Consider the following 21,245-nt stretch of genomic DNA (forward strand, 5'->3'; position numbering starts at 1 on the left):
CAGTTAAAAAGTTAAGGCTCCTAATTCTTACAGCTGAATGATTCCAGATTCTGCCCAGAGCCTCTAGGAGGTGCTGCTGGGCAGTAAACCTAGGAGGAATGGGAGGAGTCTTCTAAAGCTAAAAGGTCAAAAAAAAAAAAAAAAAAAAAAAAGACTGAGCGAAGATGATTTTATTAACTAGGGCTCTTTAAATATTTGCTTTGGTCCTTGGCTCTTTGGTTATTCTTGAGAGCTATACACTCCCTTGCCCTTCTGCTTTGACAGCCTTGTCTCCAGGATGCCCAGCTACCTAATCTAGGCAGACAGAGTTCCAGGCCTTAAGTCACGCCCCGGCTCATTTGCCTGACTTCCAGGGTCCTGGATCTTCAGTGTTACTGACACTATTTGTTTGTCTGAATGGAATTACAGAGCTACCTGGAGTTCCCATACTCGAGGCCACATTCTTTTCTCTCCTTCTTGAAGTCAGTCACCCCCTAATTTTGAGCCAATCTTTTTCTGCCCCAACATGTCAGCCTGAGCCCAGGACAAGACAATGGAGCCCAGTTTCAAGTATTCCTTTCAACCTGAATTCCTGCCTCAGAAGTGGTGGTCTGACATCACTGGAGTGGCACTGCCCAAGCACTGTGCTCCAAATATTTTGGAAGGCCTAGGAGCTACCTCATACCTGACTTTACTTCCTCCTTGAAGGCCTTGAGGCTATCTTGTACCTGGATAGCCCCTTCTCCCTCACAAAAATGGCAGCTCCAGTACTATGGACCCCTTGACAGCCTGGTGCCCCGAGTTTGGCTGCTGTAGGTTTTGTTTCTCTTATTGCATCAGGTTGATAATCACAGCACAACTGATTCCCAGTGTATGTGCTTATAGGATAGGGACTCCAACTCCCTCACCTAGCACCACCTCAATCTTCCTGCCTGCACAAATGTTGCCATCCTGAAACACCAGGCGCTGCCAGGTAGACAGTACCAGATGTACAAGGAGGGTAAGAAAAGGGCTCAGTTACCTTCCCATGGGTGCTGGTGTTGGGGAACTTATGTCCCCCAAATCCAGGAGTGTTACATAGCCACACAGGAACACTTAACTTTTTCACAACAGGCCGACCCTAACTGCTGTCAAGAGTAGTTTTTCCATTTGCATTGGCAAAAATAAGGAGGGCACAGAGAGTCATCAGCGGCCTGTGTATCCACAGAATGAGAGGACAGACAGGATGACACGGTGTCTGACTTACGCTCCGGGTCCTTGCCACGTCCATGTGATGGTGTCCTGAGAGTGAGAAAGAATAAGGGACAAATGTAGAGTCAAGCATGTGAGGGCCAACCTTGTGCAGAGATGGCGCTATTGTCCTCCCACACTGATATAGGCAAAGGAAGCTTGTGCCCTGGGTTCCAGGGCTTAACCAACCCAATATCTTAAATGTCCATCCTTGTTATCACTTCTCTGAGGCTGCCAATTCCAACATTGACCTAAGTAGGGTTGACACCCATTACCCCTCTCTCCAAAGGTGTTCCAGTGGCCTGTAATTCCCAACTGTGCCATGTCACCTGCCCCCTCTAAGACCTCAGGCAAGGTCTGCCTAGACCTGGTCATGTGATCTCATTGCCACCTCATTCTAAGGCTGTATTCATACTCCAAGTGTCCAAACACAACCACAGCCATGTTTCTCCCAGGTCAACCCTGGGTTTCAAAAGGGGCGGGGCCCCTGCCACCTAGGAGACTTGGCTGCCTCACTTATGTATGTCCAGAGGATTTGAGAAACTACCCTTAGCAGCTGCACCAAACATTCTCACAGGAGTTGGTAAAAGCCATCTCGCATGGCTTCTTTCTTTGCCATCCATCCTCGACCTATTTTTCCTACCCTGGTTTGGCTCCCTAGGCAGGGTCTGTGATCAGAGCTTTGGCAGTGGGGGTACATCCTGCAGCTAAACGGCTGAGGAAGCTCACACAGACACTAGAAACATAAACATAGGCAAACTTCCTGCTTCTCTGATAACCAAACTTCCAAGGGTCTAGGAGACCAGTGAAGACTGTGCCCCGCCCCTCACCCCAGGCCGACGAATCAACTGAGAATGGAAACCTCACTCCCACACATAGGCTGGCAAGCTGCTCCATTCCTGGGTGTTCAGACTCTTTACAGAGGGCAGAGCCTTCCTCAGGAAACTAACAGGAAATGAACTCTTCTGTGGTTCAGCAATACCCGGTAGTCATCCAGTCTGCTAGTGACTGATGGTCCAGATGGCCCCCATTGCTTAGCCATTTGCCTCAGGGGACCCCATGCCTAGACAGGCAGGCCTGGTTCCCATATGGGTTTGGCCCCTGTGTCCATGAGCTGCCAACATTAGATTGTGAGCTAAAAGGTTACCGTCCATACTGTCCTCTGCTGTCTTTCGTGGTGTCTAACTGCAAAAGCTTATTCCACTAAGAAATGCCGCATGTGCCCAGTACCTCAGGGCACTGGAGGCTCACATTCATAGACTAGCCACTTCTAACTGTGGAAGCCATCAAGGCCCAAGAAAAACTGCCCCAAGAGTCACATTAGAAGGGAGGCTACAGCTGGATCTGTGAAAAGGGCCGGCCCTGACACCTCTCCCTAAGGGTTCGGGGAAGATTAAGGGCACTTAGGAAAAAGGCCCGGTTGCAAAACCCAGCAGAACTTGCTCTGAGGCCTCCCTCATCTGGAATCCTCCCTCCTCTGGGCTGGGGTCCTTTCAGGTCATCCAGGAGCTCTGGATCCAACTGCCCTGTCTTACTTTAAAACAAGTCAGAGGCTTCCAATCGGAGCAGAGGAAGCACAATAAAGTCACATGACCTCTACAGCAACCGGATTCCTCCTTCAGTCTTTTAGAAAACATAAGGACTTTAAAACGGCCAGAACGTGAGCCAGGCTTTGCTTCAGGGCCTGTGCAAAGTGGAACTTTGTGTGCCACGACTGAGACTGTTCTAAAACTGTTGTAAATACACCATGGAGATAGCTTACACTTGGGACTCCACCTGAGGAGCCCGCCTCTCCCTTTCTGGGCTGCAGCTGTGTGGTGCTGCCAACCTTTCTCTCAATTACTGTGGATGAACAAAGGATACAGGGTGCACAGCCACCCAGGCACAAGCAAGACACCTAGCCAGCTCTCACTCCTCCTGAACTCCTCTTAACACATAAGAACATGACTTACCAATTTGTTCGGGTAGCGTAGCACCACGGGTTGGACAGGAACTCCGGGAATGAATGCACCTGCCAAGGAAAGTGTAGATTCTCAGTGCTGGCAACAGGAAACATGAGAAGGTGGGACCGAGCTGTGGCACTGTCACTGGCCTTAATAAACCGAGCTTTTCTGCGCCAGCTTTCCTTGTCAGTGAAGAGATCCTTTGGATTCCCAGACTATTTCCTGTACTCTGCCCTGTCCAAGAAGAGAGCTGCTGGTGTCTCAGTACCAACATGAATACACAGACGGGAGGTGAGGGAGGGGCTCCAGTATGTCTGTACCTCAGAGCTCGGAACTGTCCGGCCCTCTCCTCCACAGATCTGTGCTAGAGATTTTGGTTTCTACACACTGCCTGGGACCTGGATTTAGGGTTGGTCACCATGATGAATGAGGCACACCTGGTCTTGTCTAGGGCAGGACAGTCTAGCCTAGCCCTGTCCCATAGGTGACCAGCCCTGCCAGTCATTTCTACTGTTTATATACTGATGGGTTAGTGAGCCTGGCTACGATGTCCTATTCTTTTTAAATATAGATGTTGGAAGGTTCACACCTCTGAAAATCAAGGTATCTGGGACACTCATACACTGAAGGATGGGTATTCGAAGTGTGTGTGTGTGTGTGTGTGTGTGTTCTTCTTGGCTGGTTGAAACCAGTGTGTATCCATTCTAGGAGGGGAAAGGCCCTGGAAGGAGGCTCTGTGGATGCTTTAGCAGCCCCTCTATCCTTCAGTTCAGGGCCTTGGTGATGGTCCTGACTCAGGATTTCTAAACACCTTTGGAAAAAATCTGCATGTGGGGTTGTCACGAGTTTCTGTCTTTACGGCCAGCTCCCCGTCCAGGGTGGTCTGAACCAGAGACAAGTGTCAGAACATGTCAGAGCTGATGACCCAGGCTGTTAGATTCTGCCTCAGGCACAAGATCCTACAGCTCCCATGTCTGAACCTAGTTGGGGTCAGCAGACCTTGGCTCCTACTCCATTATCAAGACAGTCAGTGAGTCCCAGCATCCTCAGACATGCATGCTAGAGAACACGCTTATCGCCTCAGAGGACTAAACTTGGACCACAAACGCCACCCTGGTTTGTTTGTGTGACAGCAGTGCTCACTGCCACATTCATCTTGACATGCGTCACGGTGACACTATTCAAATTAAGCAGTGCCACTATTTTAAACTTCTTATGTCTAATCGTGGAACCTGGCTGAAAGTGTGCATCTGAACGCATGTGGCTATGAAGGCAAATACAACGTGGGCGACACAGATGCTGGCCGGGCATCAGGTTCCTAAGCAGCAGCCAGCAGCAGGGATACCCTTGGGAGACGGCTCTTCCCAGACTAGGACACAGGGGTTCACCACACAGAGACCTCACATGTGTCATGGAGTATGGTGGTAAGCTGGATGCTGGTCCAGGGCTAAGTAAACAGCAGGTGTTTATGGTATGAACCACAGTTAGTGGTGGTGGTGGGCACCACACAGTTAGTCCTCGTGGGTAACTGCGGCATACAACCTCGGCCGTGCTGTGTACGGCTCTCTTTGTGTCTGCATCCCTTGAGCTTCACACAGGAAGCTGAGCTGCACCTGTGAGGCGCCAATCCTGGGTGTTCTTTCAAGGACGGGTAAATCCCACTATGATGGGAGACGGATGGTTCCCTCACAGCTACCTGTCATGGCTTGAGACACCCAATTCCCTGACAGTTCAGTTATACTGTACCCGTGGCCTTGGGGACATGGCGAGGCATTACTACTGAGGGTTCAAACTAAATGGATGGGTGTTTTATAGGCCATACCCAGGACGAGGGTTCCAAGTGGGGAGGGCTCTCCTGCAGCTAGGCCTTGGTCACAACATGATGCCTTAGCTGCTAAGCCTATTTTAGAAAGAGTGACCACGATATACTGGAGAGAGATTGTGTTCCCTTTTGTGCATTTTATCTCTGTGCATGACTACTGTTTGTGTCAACGAGGGGAGGACTCAGCCATGTGCACATGAGCACAAAAAGGGTGGCCCGAGGAGGTGGAAGACTCTAGAATGTACCACCTAGCACTAAAAATGAATGGAAAGACCATGAATTCGGAAAGACCCAAAACAGGGTAGTGTGATGTAGCCGAAAGCAGAATACTGGGCAGTTGTGGCCAGTATGACCCAGTCTGTGGGAGCTGGTGTGTGCACCTCATGCAGAAAGAGTCCCATTCACCTCTCAACGGCACTCAGAGCTACAGCAGGAACAAGGGGTAAACCTGTTACACCGCCTGGGGTGTACAAAACTTCTAACCAGGTAGAGTCAGGAGCTAAATACTGGGACTCAGCCTCAGCACTACACCTGGGGAGTGCCCCAAGGAAGTGTCCAAGTCGATGGGTCACTGTTCATGCACGTGGAGGACTGCTGTTCTCCCGAGGCTCTGAAACCGGAAGATTGAGCTACAGGCTGGAAGACCACTACAGTCAGTCAGAGCTGCCAGGGCCCAGGTCACGACTGGTCAAGACCTCAGAGCTCAGGCAAACATCGCCATTCATCATAGCCACTGCCTTCAGTCTCCTCATCGTCCTACAGACATTCTAGCTCCTGGCCCAAACACTAAGACTTCCCGTGACCTCTAAGAACCTGTCATACAAGATAACAGTCGAGATTTCCATTATCAGCAGATGACACTACTTCAAAGGCACGATTGGTTTCTTCTTTGTGAGGAAGAAGAAAACATAACAAAAAAAAAAAAAAAAACAACCAAACAAAAAAAACCCAAAAAACAAAAAACAAAACTACATACCAGGTTTGAAGGTAATGAGGCAGGTCCTATTTGTACACGTTCCCTCTGGAAAAATCATTATCTTAAAATAGGAAAAAGATAGCATTAAACCATTGTACTTAAATCCGGAGCCCACCCACCGATGGGCCTTTTCTATTTACTGGCATAATTTTAGACTATGGCTCCTGGAAAGGGGGGATCTTTGGGAGGCCCCCTCAGGCTTAGGGGGTGAGGATCTTTGGGGAGGCCCATCCCCCATGGCTGCGGGGGGAGGGGAATGAAATGAGCTATTAACAAAGTAAGCAGCAGCAAAGGCTGTCAGCCACACATGCATCACAGGAGAGTGGCCAAGAGTGGACACACTGGCGAAGGGCCTCACCAGGAGGAATAGAGACGCTGGGAACAAGCAGGGAACTGTACAGTCACTGGGAACAACTACTGTGAAGAAACTCCTGTTCCCATGGACACACAGTGGCTGTCTCACGGCCACAGAACAAACTAAGACTCCCCATGGTGGAAAGCTTTCCTATCTGAGCCCTGAAGGGAAGGTGATCCACTGAGGAGGCTGGGTGGGCTCAGTGGGCATGCATAAAGATACAAAGAGCACAGGTAAGCTCCTTGGAGAAGAGGGAGCAACTTCTGTCTGTGCAGGCGTGCGTGCGTTTGTGTGTGTCTGTGCATACACTTGCGCCTGCCACACCTTAGAAGCCAGAAGCCTCCACAATGGCTGACTGTGGGCATACTTAGCACCAGATCTGCAGGGCTTTTAAGCAACTAAAAAACAGGACTTCCCGCAAAACCTTCAGCCTCTATCTGTTGGCTCAAAGGGAAAGAAAAAAAAATTGAAGACGTATGACACCAAGGCAGCTTAGACTTCCAGGGGCCGAGGGCAAAGGCAACCCCATGGATGTAGCTACAGCAGCTGGCCAGCAGGACACAAGGCTCAGTCCAGGGCCTAGTAAGTGTTGAATTCCTCAGGCTCACAGTTAACTCAAAAAGTCGACAATACTCAGGGCAGTCAGCAAGGTGCCATCCCAGTGATACAAGGAGTAGATACCCAAGAGAATATGTTTTCATTTTAAGTCCAGACAGAGAAACCCAAAGTGTCCAACACCAAGAGCACCCTCAGATGCACACACTGCCTAAAGACAGAGCAAGGTGAACTTCAGCATGAGAGACGGACAGAGCAGACTTTGTGTTTTCCCCTCCCTCTCTCCCATTCTCAAAGTTCACATCTGGTTCTACCTGAGGCCACTTTCCATTGGACTGCGCCCGTCGCTTGATCTCTTCCACTGTCTTTCTTCGAGAGTCCTGGTCAGAGCGGGACACGAACACGGGCCTGATGTATCTTATCAGAGCTGTAGGAGTGGAGACAGGTTATCGAGTGTATAGCTTCCAACTCCAGGCTTGAGCAGAGGCCTCAAGGGGGCCATAGTGATCTGCATACCCTCAAGACACCTAGCTCCCCGGGCCACGCAGATACACAGAAGGTGAGGAACCTTCCAGTGAACTCCTGAAACTCACGTGCCCTGGAGGAACAATGAGTCCCAGGACTGTCAGCTAGAGCACAGAGCACATAATAGAAACCTAACGCCACCGAGCACAGGTTGTCTGTGTTGCTCCATTAGCAGAACAAGGAGATCCAAGTACTCTAGGACCTCACTGTGGGCTGAACTCGCATCCTTCAAAGTCAGGGATGAAGCCCTAACTCCCGGTACCTGGGAATATGACCCTAAGCGAAGATAAGATATTTGCATATGACCGAGTTCAGCATATCACTCTAACTAGAGTGGTCCTAATCAATGTCTGAGGTCCTTGGAAGAGAACAGAGGCGGGGGGAGAGAAGGATGGATGAAGAGGAAAGATAGGATACATCTTCAGGTACAGAGTACCAAGGACTTCTGCCAATTGTCACTGTGTGCTTTGCTATCAACACCCTCCTCTTGGTCTGCTGGCTTCCAGGGTGGTGAGAACAAACTCTTGTTGCTTCTCTGATGCAAGAACCCCAGAGATTACACACAGCCCTGGAGTAATTGCTACACCATGCCATCTCTACATCTAGTCTAGGTTCATGGTACTTATTCTGCCGTGACTCACGGGGCTCATCAGACCAAAATGTTAGGGACCACTAAAGTAAGACCATGTAGAAATACACTATTGCTCAACACACTCTGAAGAGGTTTTAATATGAACGGCACTCAGGTCAGTCCCTGCTCTGTGACAAAAGGAGTTGGACCCAGGGCCACTGTGTTTCCCAGATGATCTCCCAGGACCATTTTCTGTAAATCATTCTGAGACTTGAAAAGGATGCTTTGCGATTCTTTCTAAAAGGTTTTCCACAAAACACAGAACTAACTAACTAATTAAATACATTTTTTAAAAAGGAAAGGAAGGAAATCCTTTGTGCAGTAACTCACTGGGTCTTCACAACTCTTCTAGAAAGTGAAGCACACAAAGGATACAATCATGTCTCCTTGCCGTCTTGTCATTCAAGCATCTGTTTCACCCTCTCCTGTCAACTCCCAGAGGCTGCTGAAATGACTAGAGTGATAGGGAAGAGAAAGGACTAGATGCTGTGAGGATTAGGTCTCAATTCCCCCTTGTCTGTTTTGCCTTACGATGCCATCGTCTTCCCAGAGGCGCTGGGCTCACCTGGTCTCACTGCCTAGTGTGTTTTATGGGGCTGAGTACAGGAGCTTTCTGTGTCTCTGATGGCAAGAATAAGAAAACCGACTCAAGGGGCTGGGGATTTAGCTCAGTGGTAGAGCGCTTGCCTAGGAAGCACAAGGCCCTGGGTTCGGTCCCCAGCTCCGAAAAAAAGACCAAAAAAAAAAAAAAAAAAAAAAAAGAAAACCGACTCAAACAGTGGAAGATGCCTGCCGGTCCTTTAGGGAATCTGAGGATAGACACAGAAAGGCAAGAAGGGCTCTGTCATGGTTTGAATATGCTTGGCTCAGGGAGTGGCACTATTTGGAGGTGTGGCCTTGTAGGGATAGCTGTGTTAATGTGGGCGTGGGCTTTACCCTAGTCCTAGATGCCTCGAAGTCAGTCTTCTACTAGTCACCTTCAGATGAAGATGTAGAACTCTCAGTACTGCTTGCCCTGTGCCTGCCTGGATGCTGCCGTGTTCCCGCCTTGATGAAAATGGACTGAACCTCTCAACCTGTAAGCCAGCCCCAACTAAATGTTGTCCTTATAAGGGTTGCCTTGATCATGGTGTCGGTTCACAGCAGTGAAACCCTACCTAAGACAGGCTCCAGGGATAGAGCAAGACAAGGTGATCATCTGGGCACCCAGGATGGCATTTTGAGGGTTCCTGGGTAAATCACCTTCCATCACATAAGTGATTTGGACTTTGATGGATGAGTTGCTCCTAAAGGCAGCTCCCTGTCAGCAGGCTACACATGTTGTGTGAAGGGCCAACATAGTCCTGCCCGAAGCTCCAACAGGCCTGTGAATACACTCTCAACCCTTAGCATTTTACCTCCAAACGTCACTTGACCATTTGCTGAATGAATGCTGCTTGGTTTTGTCAGTTTGACATGAAATTCTCTGGGAAAAGGAAATCTTAATTAAGAAAATGATTACATTAAAACTGCCCTGTAGGGAAGTCTGTGAGGGATTTTCTTGATTAATGATTGATGTGGGAGGACCTGGCACACTGTTGGGAGTGATACCCCTGGGTTGTATAATAGAGCAGGCTGAACAAACTATAGGGAGTTGCACTCCTCCATGGCTTCTGCTTCAGTTTCTGCCCTGCTTGAGCTCCTGCCCTGATTTCCCTCAGTGACCTGTGACCTGGAGTGCAAGCTGAAACAATGCGTGTCCTCAAGTTGCTTTGATCATGGTTTTTATCACAGCAAGAAAAACCCCAAGACAGACACATAATCAAAGTTGATACACAGAGAGACAGAAAAAAGCTATGAGGTTGGTTACTCCTGACACCCACAGACCTAAAGGTGAAACACTTCAGGTGTTTTCAACATACATCTCTTCAATAATTAGAATCTGTCTGTCACAGGACCCAAAAGAGGGGCTGGGCTGAAAGTTGGGACAAACCATGCCAACATGAGCCTGCTCTGAGGTAAGACCCAGATCACATCCTGGGTTCTCGAGGGGTCTAGAGGACCCTTAGCTAAATGCTCAGCATAGTACCTAGTCTGGCATATTGCCTTCAATATTCTTCTCCCTCTAGAGACAGGGTCTTGATGCCTTAGTCAGGTGACCCTCCTGCCTCAGCTACTCATGTGCTAGGACTACACATCATTGTACCTGATAATGAACATTTCTGATAAACTTGCCACCAGCCTTCCGTCTCGGGTCTGTGGACTATCTGTAAATGACGGTGAAATGCACAGGCTTCAGAAAGAACCTCTGTGCACAGTGATAACATCTCTGTAAAACCAAACAGGCTGTGGTATCTTGCCAGGCGCCACATGCAGTGACATTTAGGGCTTGCAACACCTTTCAGGGTTAGCAGGGTGGACTGCACATCTGCCAATCACAACCCCATCTCGGTTCCAAAACAATTCTTGGAATTCAACCCAATGTCCCAGGCATGTGCAGTATCCTTGTCTATTTGTGATCAGACTGATAGATCTACAGCCGATGACCCAAACAGCTCAATTTCTCTCCGAGAGCTCGTCAGAAAGGGGAGAGACCCTGCTTGCTCGGAGTTGTTTCATAATCGATGTCCTTACACTGGGCAGCTCATTTCCGTCTATAGGATCTGCTACACCACTCATGGGTGCAAAAGCTAAACACGGTCCCACCTTCTGCCTTCTCGCTGACCTCTCTGCAAAGTCTTGGCTATCCAGATCAGGAGACTGATACAAATGCTTGGCGGAGATGAGACACTCCCATCTAATTCTCCATACAAACCGCAAACCGCTAGTCAAGTCCCACTCTGGTTTCTTTACCTCTATATGAGCCAACTAGGTACCAGCACCTGGAGAAAAGGAATTCACCCAGGGTCCGTGAGCCTTGGATATGCTTAGGATACTGACCACAGTGTTGCCTGAACCCATGATAAAAACTCCCATTTCCCGTGAGTGGGCATGACCACACTTCCTGAGTAGAAAGCACATAGGCCATGGAGGCCATGTTTGCAGTGGACTTGGCCACAGCCAGAGGCCGCTGAAAAGTCACAGTTGTGTTGGGGGAAGGGAAGTCTGTGTTGGTCTGGGGCTAGGGGCCTTGTTTGCCATCTGCCTCAGTTCTAGCCTCCTTTACCACCTGCTTCCCCATGGCTATGAGCCAGTGCCTTAATATTTCCCTATACGATGGGGAAGAGTGCCTGTTCAACAGCAAAGGAAAAAGGAAGAAAGTGAGGGCACTTTGGAGGTTGCAGGCACACATGAAAAATTTAGTGCCCCTAGATAGTGTGAGAGACATTTCCTCATAATCCCGTCAAATGACAGCAGGCTGTTTCTGTGGCTACATCTAGGAGAGGCAGCAGGATCAGGGCCAGATCAGAAGGGTCAGTGCTGGGTAGCTCAGAGTGGAAGCCAAGTTCTTTCTTCTGCCCATCTTCCAGGCAAACAAACCTCAAGATTTTAGAGTTCTCTCTGAATTCAAAGGAGCAGGAGCCTGGTGTGTACAGAGAGATCAGGATACCAGACAGTAGCCTGGCTAGTTTTATGACATTTTGACACAAGCTCAAGTCATTTTGGGAGAAGAAACCCTGACACAGAAAATGCCACCACTAGACTGTCCCACGGGCAAGCCTATAGCGTATTTTCTTAATTAGTGACTGATGTGGGAGGGCCCAATCTATTTTGAATGGTGCCACCCCTTGGGCAGGTGGTTCTGGGTGTATATAAAAACCAGGCTGAGCAAAGCATGAAAATCTAGCCAGTAAGCAGCACTCCTACACGGTCTCTCCTTCAGTTCTCTGCCTTGCTTGAGTTCCTGCCCTGACTTCCTTCAGTGATAGACAGTGATGTTTATCACTGAAATAGGCCTTTCTTCCCCAAGGGCTTTTTGGTCTTGGTGTTTCAACATAGCAGTGGCAACCTAACTAAGACATCAGGGAACACCTCTGTTTTCGGGTGACACTGCCAGGGCCCACACGATCTGGTAGAATCAAACCTATTTTCTACAGTGCAGGTGAGGCTGCAGAGTGGTCACCTTCATGAGACCCGCAGAGCCACAGAGTCAAACCAGGACATTCACTCACAGAGGGCCCAGACACCAGAGCGGGACTGTGGGACATAGCATAGAGCCCTTCTGCCAAGTCTGTCTCTCTTCTCACCATTTACTCAGGAGATTCATTCACCGTGATGGGGGGTATGGCGCTGTGGGCCCTTCTATCACAAGCACCAGGTTGAACCGTCCTTCTTCCACTGTTCTTGTAGGACACCACAGTTACCACAATACCTGGTAACCACCACCACCCTGAGGTACCCCAGCACTGCACCTCATGTCTAGAAACTAACACATCATCTACTGAGATGCCCGGGAACCATTTCTCAACCCCAGAAACTGTGAGCATGGTCTTTCAGACAAAAAGTCTACGCAGATGAAATTGTGGGATCTTACAACGAGGCTACCTTGGATTATCCACCAACAGGATTCTTAGCTAAGACACACACAATAAGGGACTGAGGAAAGTTGGTCATGCGACCAAGACAGTCAGGACAATCTCCCACGGAGCCTCTGGAGGGAGTCTCCCTCGCACACACTGTGACCCTGGGCTTGTGGTTCCTAGAAGGTGACAGAAATGCCTTGTGCTACATCGAACCACTCAGGTTTTGTGATCTGACCAGCAGCCCCAAGACACTACTGTCCCTGGTCTGTGGGAGTCACTGGTTCTTAGGTGCAGCTGCCCAGACATTCGAGAGACCCCTGAACTGCTGTGACTCAGGAAATGAATGCTTGCACGACAGACTTCAGACATGCATCTCTGCACATGACAGTACCGTGGGACATGTCAGTACTGATAAATGACAAGGCCCATGCTACAGGGAACCACAATAACAAAACCAGCATAGCCATAGCTGCCAGTGAGAAGGTGTCTTACTCGTTCCCGGGTGCTCACCCACTCCCACGGTCTCACCCACTCCTATCGCTTCACCCGTTCCCGGGTGCTCACCCACTCCTATCGCTTCACCCGTTCCCGGGTGCTCACCCACTCCCACGGTCTCACCCACTCCTATCGCTTCACCCGTTCCCGGGTGCTCACCCACTCCCATTGCTTCACCCGTTCCTGGGTGCTCACCCGTTCCCACGGTCTCACCCACTCCCACGGTCTCACCCATTCCCGGGTGCTCACCCACTCCTATCACTTCACCCGTTCCCGGGTGCTCACCCACTCCCACGGTCTCACCCGTTCCCGGGTGCTCACCCGCTCCCACGGTCTCACCCGCTCCCGGGTGCTCACCCACTCCTATCGCTTCACCCATTCCCGGGTGCTCACCCACTCCCACGGTCTCACCCGTTCCCGGGTGCTCACCCGCTCCCACAGTCTCACCCACTCCCAGTTGCTCACTCACTTCCCCAGATTGGGATGTCTCTGCTTTCCGCCTTCATCACAATGGAGGACATGGTCATGGTGACCGGGATGGCATCAAAGTAGGAGGAATGTGGGGCCAAGGTGAGGATAGCAGCCTCAGTAGGCAATGCCTGCCGCCCCTTCACAGCTACTCGGTGGAAGCCGCCAGCAAACCACATGGTGCGCATGATGGCCTTGAGCAGGAAGTCCACGACCCTGCAAGAAATATGCAACACTGAGTTCCTGCCTCGGCAGGCACGGAAGGGGCGTGGGGAAAAGATGCTGGGGCCTTGCCAGAGGCACCTGTAGCTAATGTTGCCCACCTGATCTGACAGACAACTGGGGGGCTTTGTTCACCAGAGCAGCCTGCAGGTGAGCACAGCTTCTGAGCATCGATTGCAGACCACATGCCAAGGTCAGAGACACCCACACATTGGATACCAGCAGCTTATGCTAGCACTCAGCCTCGCATGAGAAGAAACCATCAAAGCACACAAACACCTATTAGTGGCTGAGTGCACCTCAGTTGACAGCAGAGGTGGTGCCCTGGGAAGCCTTCCAGACCTCATTCCCTTGGCCACTCTGCCTAGGAGACTGATCACAGGAATCAACATTCAGCTTTTGGAAAGACATAGATGGTCACGAATATAGGAGTGAGAAAAATAGCCTAAACCTAGGTCTTGGTTTCCTGTGATTTAACTTTGAAACATGTGAGAACTTAGGCTCTCAACCCCAAAGGTTTTCCTTTTTTACTCACCCCCAACAAGCACTCAGACATCTTTAAGGACACCCCTGCAGTGACAAGTGGTGTGAGCTGGCCTGGTTGGAGCTTGGTCCCTGGGCTAACCAGGGGACCAAAACATGCAGGAAAAAAGAGAGAGAGAGAGAGAGAGAGAGAGAGAGAGAGAGAGAGAGAGAGAGAGAGAGAGCGCTCAAAGCCCTGTTCCTTGATTTTTCCCAAAGTGCTAACTCCCTTGGAGGCTCTGTGGGAGGATCCCTAACAGATCTAAGCAGTGGCCAATCACTGTTGGGTACAGAACCTCCCCTCCCTCGAGGAGTCACCTTTGCTTGGTTGGAGGATAAGCAGCTGCTGTAGTTACCGGGAGACACTGGGGAGCAGACTCAAGGTTCAATCTGCAGGGATGGTGTGACACATGGGTACCTACTCCTCAGTGTCAGCTGGACATTGTGGATGGACTCACAGTAAAACCAGAGAAAGGTGCTGACGAGGATGGGGCATGAGGCTCTGGGAAGGCTAGGCGAATACAGGAGCCAGTGCTGGGAGAGCAAGAGGAAGAGGGGAGCTGGAGAGTAAGCGCCATCGACCCCCAATCTTGAAGACCCTTTATCCTGCTGGTCTTTGTATGGGGACAAAGAGGACAGTGAGCTCTGGGCAAGGTCAGAGGTCAACTTTATAGAAAGGCCAGAAAAGAGAGCTCCAGGGACACGAAGGAGAAGGGGGCAGAATGGGAGCTTAGCATCTCAGTGCTGAAGATGACTTGGGGCTTTGGCCACAGGATGAAGAGAAGACTGAGGAGAAGCACACTGAGGAGGAGGTGCACGAGTCCTGATTCCGTAGCCCACAACCTCGGGTGAAGGACATGCGTGATGTACTCGGGCTCACTAGAATGTCAGGTAGAGGAGAGCAGCTGGTTGTCAGTGCTTAACCAGGTCCAAGTTCCTCTTGCAATCCTAGGATGCCCTGGGAAGCCAGCACTACCCCACAGCGTGGCCTAACCATGGAGGGCTCCGAGAACTGAGGCTGAATTGGGGGTTTTGATATTCTTTCTGCCACAAGCAACAAAAAGAGACATTAAAACTGCAAGAGGAAAAAAAAAAAACCCAAAAGCTGTAGTCAAAATGCAAAGAACGTGTGTAATTTAAAACTTTAAATCACAGGGTGTGGCTGGGGTGCCACAGAGGAAGTTCCCCAGGATGGAGGTGGGTGGAGGGGACTCCTCTCTGGGGGTAGGGGGTAGGACACTCAAGTCCTTCAGTCTCACCGTTGGGGGATGCTGCATTCTATCAACCCAGGAACTGAGTCCTGAGGAGCTCTGGGAACAAGCCCCTTCCCCAGCTGCCAGTCAGTCAGCCCCAAACCAGCAGGAGCACCTGGCTCCCGCCTGACCCACCCTGAGAGTCCTCTGGTGGAAGAGCCGGTCCAGGGGTCAGTGCTAGCGAAAGGCAGCACTATGATTTTTATGACACTTGCATTTTTAAAGTAACTTAAAATAAGCATCTTTTTAAAAACTGTGTCACTCACTGAGATTTTCAGGAAATGTCTGGATGCTCCAACTTCATTCACAGGAGGAAAAAAAAAATCGCCTTTAACATCAATCTGTTCACAACAGCTCTGCTGTGCAAACGTAACCCGAGCCTGGGTCTGAATGAATCTGCGTTGTAACTCAGCAGAGCTTTACTCTGCAGCCGGTTATTTTAAAGCCCGCCTTTCCCTAATTCTGTACCACTACAACTAAGGCTCCTTATTGCCGTGTCTCCTCCTTTCAGAAGTCAAAAGCACCCATGAGAGCCCAGGGCCACAAATCCACCGAGTTCCCACAGATCCGGAATAACGGTGTCTAGGGCTTCATGTGCCACAGCACTCACTGTACAGGCAGGTCCAGTATACATGGGTGCACTGCACACGACACTCTCTACATATGTACACATACTCATCTACATATACTCCAGCCTGTACAATCAAATGATTGCATGCACATCATTCTCTTCTGTGTAGATATGCATGTGTACATACATGCACACATATGCACACTCTAACACATTATGCACTCTACACACACACATTTCAACATGTACACACTTGCGTACTCTTATCTATTCACATATACAGTACAATAGGCATACTCATACATGTTTGCAGTCCAACACACTTATATATGTATATAAGTATGTATGTATACATACTCCCACACCTACATACACACCATCATCTTTATATGTACATGTGCTCTCTAACACATATACATACACACATATTTTACCTGTGTACACTCATCTATGTACATACAGCAACACATATATAACACATATTTCAACATCTAAACACACCCATACTCTCATCTAAATGCACACTCCAACAGGCGCGCACACACACATGCATACTCTCATGTGTGTACATTCATATATGTACATGATTCATAAACACACACTCATCTACACACGTGGGCATGCACCCTTACACACATGTATACACATTCTCTTTCACACAGAATGACATGTACTCTAAGCTGACAAGGATGTACAAAGCTCGAGGGAAACTATGGCCATAAGAAATCAGCCTCTCCCTCACTGCATGTGAAACCTGTAGCCCATCTGTGTGGTGAAGCTGTTGTGAACAGACTGAGTGACTTAGACACCCAGGAACAGAGCTGTTGGAAGTAGTCTGCTGTGCCCCTCTGTAGCTTGCTGAAGCCCAGTGAGTGTGCACTGCACACAGGAAAGGTCAGGGAAGCATGGAGAGCAGGCAGGGGAGGAGTTCAGCCTGAGCCATCCACTTTGACGATGGTCCTGTTGCTCCAAGACTCTTGAGTTGAGATAAGGAAGAGAGAAAAGGGTGATCAGGCCCTTTTGATACCAGGCAGCATATGGAGCAGCAGCAAGTATCTTCAGTCCCTTGTCACCAAGAGCTGACACCTGTTACCCAAATACCTTTAAATCCCCCCAAATCTGCCTCCCAGCTTCTGGACTCAGCTATAAATATAACTTTTATTTGTCAGATGTAATTGTCATCTCAGAGGCTTATGATGAGTAAGCCCACCTTTTCTAATTCTTTCTGAACACCGGCTGGCTGGTTCAACTTAGCTGTTCTGGACCAAATGCGTCTCCAAACTGATTCAAATTGGCTTCTCTTAGCTTCTGGATGAATTACTCTGCTTGGTTTCTGACTCTGGCCATCTGCTCTAATCGTCTAAAGTTGAGAACATTCTCTGGTTCATTCTGTCTATACCTGCAACCTGTCTCCGTAAAACTGCCCACCACCATGTGTGCAATGCTCTCAAGTCACCTGTCTTTCCTGTCTGTCACCGTGAAAGTTGGGTGTGTCCCATTTCTGACTCATTCTGTCATGTCTTTCTCTGATTCATCACTTTGCCCCTCAATTAGACATCACTTTCAAACTTGGCTGCTTCCTTCTACAAACTAACTTTACCTTCATTGTTTGGGATTAAAGATATGTACTAAGGGCGTGTCTCTATTGTAGCCAGAGGGATTAAAGGTGTGTCTGTATTCTAGCCAGATCATACAGACCTAGAAGGTTTTTGAATGTGATCCCTGGCCAGAGCAGCCAGGTTGTTGGATTAAAATTCCTCTATACTAAGCATGCTCAAAAGCAGAATCTAGTTTGGCCTAGATTTGATGTGCCTAGTTATATTTCATACCAGAATCGTATTTTATGATCTTTTGTCACAACAAAGAATGCTATTCAGAGGATTAGGAAAATCTCAGACAAATTTAGAGAGAGGTGAGAGCAGACAACTTCACCCATGACCAGCCTCACTCAATGCTCACACTGGGTGCTCACAGATCTTCAGGTCTGACAGTGATCTGACATCCAGAGAGCTGGAGTTTAGAAGATGAGGTCCCTTCTTGCCTCTCTCCTCAACAAACGTCCTGTGTCCTCACATCAGGCCCTCTCAAGCAAAGAAAGGCTTGGAGGTTTGGGGGAACACTCAGCTCACAGAACACCAAGTGGTGACATTTTAGGCTTTGGGGTCACAGAGCACCCCACACACACACACAACTCATGTCCCTGTGAAAGTAGCGAACGTTCCAGGAGAAGTTATTTGCACAGCAGCCAGATCTGGCCTACGGGCCTCTCTGTCAGTACTTCCAGCAAGGATTTGTTTGTCTTTCTGAGCTGAGAGAGTGTGTTCTTAAGACAACAGCAGAGCATTCTTAGGGCTCTGGCTAAGAAATCTGTGACAGGTGGGAAGACACAAGAAACCACTTAAAGTGTCCATGGCATCTTGACACTGTGCGTGGTTTAATGGAGCGTCCGTTTGGCTGTGTTCTCGGCATACCCATCTTCAGACAGCTGAGGTTCGTGTATAGGCAAGGCCCAATTTTGGTCTTACAGACCTGTAACCTACAGTGACAATGTCCACCCTTCAGGAGGCATGGACTGCCTCAAGGTCCCCACTAGGGCAGGACTGTCTGGCTGCAGCCCATGGTAGCCAGAGCTTCAGTGTTGTCTGGTCATAAAGCAGGCTTAGCATCAGATCACTGGACTCAGTGCAGGCTTGTCTACTTTCAGTGACCCCAGGTGGGTAGGATGTGTCAGCTACAATCTGTCACTCAAACAGTGCTCCCTTGAAACTGCTTAAAATATGCCTGCCTGGAAGGTGTGCTCCTTCCCCAGCCCATGGCACCCACACTGTGAGGGCTGAGGCAGGGACCTGTGTCACGGTGGTGCTGTCCGCTCTGCCTAAGCAGCATATGTTCCACAACTCCCACCAGTAGATCCAGAGCTGGTTTAGGGTGGTCTGGGAGCTCTGGTTTGAATTTTAAGGCCATCAAGAGGCAGGACAGGTTCTGGAACACAGGAGGCCATGGTGGTGGGCATCTCTGTGCTCTGGGACATAGGTACAGCAGCCACATGACCCATAGAACTCTGAAGATGAAGCCTAAAGACCAGAGCAAAAGACAGGAAGGGGGACAAGCTAGTTTCAATGGAAGCAGCAAGAAGATAGCAAGTCCCAGTAAAAGCAGGCTTAGAAAGGGAGACAGTTCCACCCTGACTGAGCAGTGACATTGTGACAATCATGGTATGCATGCATGTGCGTGCACACACATGCACACACACACACACACACTGCAGACACACACATACACTCTGCAGACACATACACACAGACACACACACACTGCACATACACACACTGCACACACACACTCTGCAGACACACACAGACACACACACTGCAGACACACACACTCTGCAGACACACACACATGCACACACTGCACACACACACAACACTGCAGACACACACACACACTGCAGACACATACACACACTGCAGACACACTCTACAGACACAAACACACACTCTGCACATACACACAGGCACACACACACTGCACACACACACATTGCACACACACACTCTGCACACACACACACTGCACACACACACACACACACACTGCAGACACACACTGCAGACACACACACACACACACACTCTACAGACACACACACACACACTGCATACTGCCAGCCAAGAAAGCTACTTACTTCCTCCATAAGGCCAGGGGCTGCTCTGGCTCCTTATCAGGAGGTCCCAGGGAGGCCACAAGTGCAAAAGGCCAGGCCAGCAGCATCATGAAAGCAGCAAACAGGAGCCGGATGGGGAACAGCGTCAGCGTCATGAAAGCCACCTGGGAAAACAGGTGTTATTTTTAAGCACTCCTGCTTGAGAACAGGTTGGAGCTGCCTGCACCCTGGCCTCCTGCAGAGCCAGGTCACAGCTAGCCGATGCACTGTCATCCCTGTGGCACCCGTCCTCTGCTCCTCACTAAACACACTGAGGGGACACTTTGGGGACAACAAGGCAGAGCTTGGCTGGCACTTAGCTCTGCTCAGACCCTGACAGCAACATCCATGTAGAGGATCTGGCACCCAGAGCTGGAACCCAAGCACCCAATGCTGGAGCCAGGCTCCCAGGCCTGCTCAACACATGCCATCCCCTACCTCTCCCTAACATCACTATGGCGGGGCTCAACCCCAGAACACAAGTAGAACAGCTAGGCGTGGTAGCCCAAACTTGAAATTCCAGCACTGGGGATTAGTGGGACTCTGGGGCTTACTGGCCAGCCAGCCTGGCCTACTTGGTGAGCTCCAGGCTCTCAGAAGGACCCAGGGACTCACAGCTCAGGTTGCTCTCATGGCTTCGACATGTATGTGCACTCCTGCAGAAACTGTTGATGTGAGCAGGGACAGCGTATGCAGCCCCCATACTGGTGAAGCACTGAGGGCCAAACCGAGCTGCAAGACCCACCTTGGACCAAAGGACCAGAGGAGTCAGGACAGCCCTCCAGCCAGAGCCCAAGGGAGGTGCGGCTCACTAACCAGCACTTACCTCAGGGCAGTGGGAGGCTACAGGACCAGGCTGTTGTTGCCTGTGTGTCTGAGTTTGGAAGACATGTGGTGGTAGCTCAGCTCCATGGAGCAGAGCCAAATGCTGCATCGTGGAAGGTATTTCTCACAGCCTTAGATTTCAGTGTGGACCCGACACTGAGAACAGTCGATCCACATTCACACCCTTTAAAGGTCCACCAGTCGCACGTGGCCTGAGGACAGGACAGATCCAGCTACCGATATCTCCTCCAACAAATAACTCATTCACTGGGCCAATGACTACATCTGGCATCTGCCTGTCTAATGTCTTTGGAGGTAAGAACATTATCAACACCTCTCCTGCCTCTGTTGGGACATAATGCTTATTCTTATGCAATATGCTAAAATGCTGTGGTCAGGGTTCCTCTAATGTCAGATGCTTGCTTGCAAGGCTAGGAAGTAACCTGCTGGGGCTTGTGTTAGGGGTGCTGGGAGGACGCCTGTCAGGGCTGTGTCAGGGGTGCTGGGAAGACGCCTGTGAGACACCTAGAATACCCTGCTGACCCTGTGCTATTGTAACTGCCTCTTCCCACTGACACATCCCTGCCTAGCTTCTAGGATTTCTAGGATCCCAGCTTTTCAGACTGTGGCTTTTCCCTGGGTTAGTCTTGCTTATTTTCTATGAGGAGTTTTCCCAGAAGCCCTCAGCAGGCTTCCTGACAATGCCAAACTTGAAGAGTTGAGGA

General features: G+C 49.8%; 1 protein-coding gene across 2 annotated transcripts in view; it reads right to left on the reverse strand.

Moving 5' to 3' along the window:
- Lpcat1 (lysophosphatidylcholine acyltransferase 1) overlaps nt 1–21,245 on the reverse strand; it is a 50,326-nt gene that overhangs the window by 12,810 nt on the left and 16,271 nt on the right. The window contains exons 2-7 of one of the 2 annotated variants that reach the window (NM_001100735.1): nt 19,678–19,820; nt 13,423–13,637; nt 7,175–7,287; nt 5,951–6,011; nt 3,162–3,220; nt 1,226–1,260 (exon numbers count right to left, since the gene is read on the reverse strand). In NM_001100735.1, the coding sequence (NP_001094205.1) occupies nt 1,226–1,260; nt 3,162–3,220; nt 5,951–6,011; nt 7,175–7,287; nt 13,423–13,637; nt 19,678–19,820 (626 nt within the window). The remainder of the gene's footprint in view (nt 1–1,225; nt 1,261–3,161; nt 3,221–5,950; nt 6,012–7,174; nt 7,288–13,422; nt 13,638–19,677; nt 19,821–21,245) is intronic. The other variant, XM_039081212.2, reaches the window with a different exon arrangement.

The sequence above is a fragment of the Rattus norvegicus genome, chromosome 1 (genome assembly GCF_036323735.1).
Source record: "Rattus norvegicus strain BN/NHsdMcwi chromosome 1, GRCr8, whole genome shotgun sequence".
NCBI classification, from domain to species: Eukaryota; Metazoa; Chordata; class Mammalia; order Rodentia; family Muridae; genus Rattus; species Rattus norvegicus.